Genomic DNA, 8,101 nt, shown 5'->3' with positions numbered 1-8,101 from the left:
AGGTTGAAGTTCGAGTCAGGATTAGGTGTAGATAGTGTTACAGAAGACAATAAGAGCCCTGTTTGTGTGTGATGCCTAAAGCTTTTAAATACACACATCTAATCCTGTTGGGCGAGTCAGTCAACTATTGGTTCCCCAGCTAGTTGTGAGGTGTCAGACTAACTAAGACATTCACACCCACATCCTCACGCAGCCTCCACTGGCTGAAATCTGACTCCTTTCTGAAACTAAATCTGGATCAATGGGTTCCTGATTGGTTTGATAAGTCGAGGTTCTTTAAGAATGGAGATGAGGTCCGGGATTAGCTGAGAGCAGTTTGATATTTTAACTCTTGTTTCTCTGAGCCACCAGCAAATGCCGTGAAAAAGAATCTACAAGTTCACTTCTAACCATAAACGTCCACCTGCCTGGAGGTCGGCATTAACACCCCTCTAACTACCCCACAGCACAGCACAGAATTATCTCTTCTACTACGAACGCAGTGCATCCCTCAGCCAATCTAGATGGCCATAGCCCCACCGAATAACACCCAAGTTAAAGTAATACATATTATTAAAAATCTCTCTCTCTATATATATATATATAAACATTTATTAATTTCTCTTACTTTTCCTGCAACCACGTGTACATATCCCATTGATTTACACTTCAAAGGTAACCGCATAAACAAATTGCTTTGATCTCGAAAGATTTTGGTGTGATGGTGATGACAAAATAACTGAAGGTGGAATTTTTATTTAAAAAGTCTACATGGCGTGCATAATTATTTGAAATCTGGAAAGCATGAATGTGACACGTTTTGTAACTATATTACAGAGAATAGTCGACTTGAAAATGTGAAACACGTTTCTAAACATGTAAACAGCTAGAAATCACAGCCATTGCCAGCAATTACAAAAGCATGCTCTCATTTTCTGCGAATTGAGATGAATCTGATTTTGAAACACGTGAAATTGGTGTAAAGTGCAACTTCTACACTTTATTTGTGTTTGTGCGTAGAAAAGGGGATGTTTTATAATGATCCGAACTTGCACAATAACTTCCAAAGTTCTTTTTCCATGTGGTCTTGGACATCCATCCATTGGACACACCCAATAGACACGCGTCCATTTTTGACACAGTTTAGTCATTTTTGCATTCGACAGGTTTGAGCAGTGAATTCAAATGTGTTTAAATTGTGTCATTATGTACTTTATTAACTAACAAAAACAATAATAATGTAATACTTTAGTTACATTTAAATAATCTAGCAAAAGTGCAGTACTAGGTCTCAAGTTCCAGAGGATAATAAGGTAAAATACATATAATAAAATAAATTAAATAAATAAATCTGCAAATGCTCAGGGAACGGAAGAGTTTCTGCTAGTAAGCTACACCTGTTGAGCCATAGGAATCCAGATCAGCAGGAAATTCTCTCTCTCTTTTCCTCATACTTAACGTGATTCCATGCTGGCTAGTCTCTGCTATGATGGACATTAAATGAGTTTCACTGATGGCACTAAGCCTTTTTCTCTGAGCCTCTTCCAGGCCCTTATAAACCTGTCAGACCTGTCCTGCCCCCGCTGCTGTCAGAGCCCCGCCCCTGCCTTTTAATATGAATAGTGTCAAAGAATGTGGGCTTAAAATTACATTTACATTTACAGCATTTGGCTGGTGCTTTTATGCAGAGCGACTTACAACTTGATCATTTTACACAGGGAGGCCAAGGCAGTGTTAGGAGTCTTGCCCAAGGACTCTTATTGGTATAGTGTAGGGTGTTTACCCAGGTGGGGATTGAACCCCAGTCTACAGTGTAGAAGGCAAAAGCGTTAACCACTACACTAACCAACCTGCACACTTAGTTCAATTAAAACACAAAGCATGTCAGGATGGAACGAAAAGTAAACATGGACATATTCTATCATAAACAAAAACAGGATTAGCTGTGTCTTCTTCTCAGAGCTGAATTTTTGTGACATTTGAGAGGTGCAAGTTCAAATTCATGTCAGGAATGTGGATCTGGAAACACTGCTGGAATGCCATTACACCAACAATGTAAAGCTACCTGCACAAAATAAAGCTGTGGATTTTATTTGTTTTAAAAAGTAAAAAAAAAAAAATAACAATAATCATTTTCTTGGAAAGCAAAATTTTTTCTTTTTGTGAAAATTTGTTGTGAATTTTGCTTTCAGTGAAGGCTCAATAAGTGAATTCTCTTTTCTTCTAAATTTGTGACCTTAGTTTTTTTTTTATTGAATTTTGTAAATTTTGCTTACTTTAAATGTTAAATTATTGGATTTGTTTACGTGTAAAGTTTGAACATGTTAGCAAGGACTGTTGAGACTGAAAAGAAAGCGAAAAGGAAACAAACAAGAACAGCCGACCTTTAAAAAGAGCTTCATGGCTGCACCTGTTTATGAATCCACCTGCATTAAACCTGAACAGCACAATCTCACAATCCCATTCACTCCTGACTGCCATCAAACCTGAGGTCACCAGCGAAGTGAGCAGCTTTTGTGCTCAAATCAGTGAAGAAAAATGTGAAACTTAAGGGAAAGTGAAGAAACTTACCCAGAGAGCTGTGCCCCAATCCATGTCCTCAGGATTGCTCAAGAAAAACCAGCTTATCTAGAAAACTTTGTCCCGCAAAGACAAATCCTACAAATTCTTTTATGGAGCCTGTAACAGGCTTTTATAGCATGTCCTTGCTTCTCGGGCTTAAAGTCCTTCGGTCCTTTAGTCCTTTGGGCTTTACTGCTTTGGATTTCAGCGCTCTTCAGTTTTCTGTGTTTGACACTTTGAGAAGGGCGGGATTCCCTCAACTCCCCCGGTGTGTGTGTGTGTCTTAAAGGAACCACTGAAGTATACTTGTACACTTAGAAGCCTTCCACTTTTTCATGGCTGAAGTTTATACAATTACCGAAATAAGAAGTAATGCTACTTAAATATATAATGATGCTTTTCACAACATCAGATCCATGCAACACCTTCGCGGGGGTGCTAAAAGGAAAATAATGACAACACGAATGTGAATAAATCTCAGTTTGATTTACAGTACATTGCAATCACTCCTACCAAAGACCATGGTGTAAACATGGTTCAGACAAACTAAACGTAGTGTTCAGAATTTTGCATGAGCCTGTTTTTTTTAAAACAATGAAAACTTTTAGCACGTTATTACTGCTTATTACTGAGGTTATGTACAAGCTAACAACACTACCGTATGTGATACTTTCACAGAGAGATTATCAGCACTTTATTGGTGGGATTTTCAGTGGTGACGAGTGATCAGGTCGGAGTTACTGAGGAGAACCGCAAGTGTTTGGTACTATACCAGAGGGACTTCCAAAAGTACTGAAGCTCATAGAACCCAAGCTGTCCCACAAGCTCTATTCACAGGGCGAGGCTGAGCCGCACCTTGTAATCCAGACGATATAAAATACAGTTATTAACCACACGCCAATCAGGGGGGCACTTGTACACTCAGACCCCACAATGAAAACTTTTAGCACGTTATTACTGCTTATTACTGAGGTTATGTACAAGCTAACAACACTACCGTATGTGATACTTTCACAGAGAGATTATCAGCACTTTATTGGTGGGATTTTCAGTGGTGACGAGTGATCAGGTCGGGGTTACTGAGGAGAACCGCAAGTGTTTGGTACTATACCAGAGGGACTTCCAAAAGTACTGAAGCTCATAGAACCCAAGCTGTCCCACAAGCTCTATTCACAGGGCGAGGCTGAGCCGCACCTTGTAATCCAGACGATATAAAATACAGTTATTAACCACACGCCAATCAGGGGGGCACTTGAACAAACAGACCCCCCCAGGGATCTATCCGTGCACATACCTGGATCAAGTCTATCACACAAATCATCTTTGGTGTCTTAAGTCTGCTTCTTTAATTTAACTTTAATTTAACAGTGAAACTACGGCTTGGTTATGTGGTTTCTGACACTGGGTAACAAAGTTATCTCTACACGGACCAAAGTACTGACGAAATTCAGGCTTCTAGATGACTTCGGCTGTTTTCAGGTATGCATACATACTTCCATAAAAATGCTACATTAGATTTGAAGCTTCAGTGAAAACTTAAACAAGCAAATTTCGGACTGACTCCATTTCGAGTGCAGATTAACTTTGGGAAGATGTGTTGCTTTTCAAACCCCACGTCAGGCCAAGCATGGAGTGCATCCAATAGAGGAAAAGATCATGGACATCCCGGGATCAGGATTCAGATCCTGACATAGAGAACACAGGCAGTTGCTCACAGCTTAGCAGTAACTGCCCATATCACAATTGCTTAGGAGGCAGTAAAGTTTTGCATAAGGTGCTGAGCAGGTTAGGACCGCCTCTGATTCATAGTGTCTTCTATCATCATGGCAAGGCTAAAAAAACATTTAATCTACATCAGACACGATTCACTGTTTTTGACTGCGCACATTATCTACACTCCTACTGTTATCTGATTCTCAGGACTGTATTTACATTGTCCAGCTGTACACATATAAACAGTCATCGACTGCACAACTGGTCTGACTTGTTGCTTATCGATTGCACAGCTGATGGTTTCTTGTAGTAAGTAGTTTTTTGTCAGTATTGATGGTTGTACTGCTGTCATCTTGTCTTTTCATCTGCTGCTACTGGACATATCAACAAGCGTCTGGGAGAATTTCATGACTATGAGAAGGAAGGATTAAGCTACATTTATGCTACCCTGATACTGACATCTTGTGGCAAAATAAAGCATCACATTGAAAGACTATTTCATATTTTATGAAACAAATTCTGTATTAAAAACAAATCTCACAACATTGAAACACTGCATATTAAATTTAAGAGATTCACTCAAAAATCGCTTAGTTTTGAGAAACATCCAATTAAAAAAATCAGTGAAAACACTGAATCATTCATAGTGCATTCTGAATCATTCTTAGCAGATACTGAATTATTTTCAGTAGGTAGCAAAAAGTCTATAGTAGATACTGAGTAATTCACATACTTTAAAATAAACACAGAAGGATTTATTGTAACAACTGAATAATATGCTAATAATATACTATGAATAAGTATTTATTGAAAAGTTCATAGTTGGTACAGAATCACTCACAGTAGGTACTGAATAAATTCATAGTAAATATTCAATAAATTGTAGTAGGTAATTAACAATTGAGTGAAAATACTGGATAAGTCATGGTACATGCTGAATCATGCATAGCACTTACTGAATAATTCACAGTAGATTCTAAAACATTTTTAGCAGATACTGAATTATTTGTAGTACATTCATAGTAGCTACTGAATTATAAGCCTAGATGGTAAATGTACAATAACCAGTTTACTCAGATTAATGTTTTACAGTGGTAATTGAGTGAAACAAGGTGTTCATGTTGTAAATAAAGGATTTTATGGCATACGCCCTTCCCCTGGGCCCCTTCGTCCTCGCCCGGAGTTTGGAAATGGGTGCATGCCGTAGGTTAATTAACTAGTCTCTCTAGTGGTTGTTGATGTGGTCTTAGGTCTCTTCGGTTGATTTTATCTTGCTGTCCTGTCTCTTCTTTTGGAAACACTGAAACCAAACAGTGAAACTGAAACTTCTCTTTCATGGGCTTAAAGGCTCCGCCTTAAAGAAGAAAGAACTGATAACAACAGTGTTGGCTTTGACTTTGACTATCGACGCCATTAAACACGGCTCAGAAATGGTCTACAAACAGGTTAATCACCAAGGTAAGTTTATAAATGTAGTACACTGTAAAATATGTTGCCATCTAAGGCAGGTATGGAAATTAGTAACCAACAAATAAAAAAATGTAGATTCTATCAAACTTGCACGCCTGGGATAAATGAAAGCGACAGTGCCTATGGTCTAAACACTTAAAAAGCTGTTTTCTCAACATAAGATGTCAGTAGGATGGACACAGGCCTTCAGAATCTACATTACTTCATATACTATAACAACATATCAGGAAGAGTTTTGTGAACTATGTACAAGCAACCATAGGAGTCACGTTACAACGATGCTTCATTGCTGTTCTTCGATCACATTCGCTCTTGCCTTTGGAGCTCATCCTGTGAACATGAGATAGTTTATTTGGATGGTAACACTTCACCCTTTGGATATTTGAACCAACATATGATAAGTGTTAGCAGCATGTCCAGGGCACTTGATATTTAGGATGCTCTTTAATTTTAGGCTGTACTAAATGTTCTATATACTGAGCATCAGCAATGTGTAGCGAATTTTGGTATGCACTTACTACCATATTAGCATGAACTTGTATTTAATTGCATATTAGAATGGTTGAATGTGTGCTTATCTTTTTCTAACCTGCAAAAATGCATCTTTTTATTTAATACATTTAAAAAATGAACTACTTTGTAAATCTTAGATTTCGGTTATAGCTAGAAAAGCCTCAGAAATCCTTTGTACCAGTTCAAGGAAGAGTATGGCATGGGGACAGGAGCCTGGAGAACCTGCATGGTGTGATTGTGTCTATAAAGAGTAGCAACCCGATGACACAGCCAGAAAATTTTGGAGATGGTGCTGTGCCCTTTCTACCAAAGTAAGGCTTTAAAATCCAACCAGGGACCAGTGAAGGACAACTTTAGGAAATATATAAAAATATAAAAACTGCATAAATCATACTGTGACTGTATGCTTTACATCCATATGATCACGGCGGGAATGTATCAGGTTTTACTCATCATGCACTACAAATGCATTTCTAAATGTTGATATAGGACATTTTTAATTTATGTGATTGATGTGGTAATAATAAGTGAGTTACTTTTAATAAATGTGAAAATAACTAACTGAGCCATATACAGTATACAGTCAGTTCTATATTATTTGCACCCTCTGTAAAGCTGAGTAAAAAAGGCCCTGTAAATGTCTCAATCTCAATTTCACACTGAAAATATGACAGCAGCCCTAACCTTTTAAATGAAGAGAACTTATGAAAAACATATATATTTTAAATGTCTGCTGTTAGAGCAATAATAAAGAAGTTTAAATCAACCAGAGCTACAGTGAAGCTGCCTGAAAGATGCAGCATGCATATTTTACCACTGCAAAGCTTCTACCAATGGACCATCTGTATAAAGGATTGTCCTGATTTCTTACATAGGACCCGGGAGGATGACCTTTTTTGATTTCTTAAACTAAACTGACATAAAAGGTTCGATTTATTTGCCAAGACACTGGACAAAACATTTTTATTACCTTTTTAGCCACAGCCAACAATCTCTGGGCTCACATTATGTTCTAACTAAATGTACAGTGAGAAGATATTTTAAAAAATAGACTGAAAACAGTGGGATGAAAACACAGTAACATTAATGTGACATTTCAGACAGCAAACAGGAGCTGAATTAGAAACACATACCTTTGTAGAGGATCCCAGAGACCTGCAGCAGATGCAGATGGTTGATTCTTATCAACCATCAGATGAAGTTCATCACAACATGGAGAGACACAAAACTAACATGAAGAAAAGGTTTGCATAGATGGTCAAGATGACCAAACAGAAATCCCCAAAACTCTGACTGAAATGTACATACATTTCCTGCGCATCCAAACAATAATGAAAAATCAGAAATATAAAGGGGAAGATGAAAGAGATCCAGAGAGGCTTCTACATTTGTACAGAGGACCAATACTCAAACTGGCAGAGCTGGCTTTCAAACAACTGATGAAGAGCAATTTGATGTTCTATGAAGAGGACCTCAAAGAGTGTGGCATTGACGGTTCAGCATACTCAGGGTTTGCACCGAGATCCTTAGGGAAGAATCTGTGGTTTACATTAGGAAGGTCTACTGCTTCCTTCATTTGAGTCTTCAGGAGTTCTTGGCTGCTCTCTATGTGTTTCACTGCCATCTGAGCAATAACAAGGAGGCACTACAATTTCTCAAATGCCAAAGACAACTTTCAGAGAAATTTTCACTGGAAGCACTACTGAAAGCAGCAGTTGTGTAAGCTTCAGGAAGTTGATGATTTAGGGCTAAAGCTCTTTGCTGCTGGACTGGAGAGTACACACTGTAAACTGGAAGTGCTCAGGTAAGGGATTTCTTTTTACTTCCTTTGCAAATTATCTGACGTTTAGATGCTTCCTTTCAT

At 38.2% G+C, this 8,101-nt stretch overlaps 1 protein-coding gene across 2 annotated transcripts in view; it reads right to left on the bottom strand.

Annotated features, from left to right (window-relative positions):
• The window catches only part of trip10b (thyroid hormone receptor interactor 10b), a 24,913-nt gene extending 22,153 nt beyond the window's left edge, over window positions 1–2,760 (bottom strand). For both annotated transcript variants that reach the window (XM_037543182.1, XM_037543183.1), the window contains exon 1: window positions 2,551–2,760. In XM_037543182.1, coding sequence (XP_037399079.1) covers window positions 2,551–2,574 — 24 coding nt within the window. In that variant the 5' untranslated portion in view covers window positions 2,575–2,760. The remainder of the gene's footprint in view (window positions 1–2,550) is intronic.
• Between the last annotated feature and the right edge of the window lie 5,341 nt (window positions 2,761–8,101).

This window comes from Pygocentrus nattereri, chromosome 12, assembly GCF_015220715.1.
Source record: "Pygocentrus nattereri isolate fPygNat1 chromosome 12, fPygNat1.pri, whole genome shotgun sequence".
Taxonomy (NCBI): Eukaryota; Metazoa; Chordata; class Actinopteri; order Characiformes; family Serrasalmidae; genus Pygocentrus; species Pygocentrus nattereri.
The sequence above is the reverse complement of the archived record's forward strand: the minus strand, read 5'-3'. Positions and strand labels throughout refer to the sequence as shown.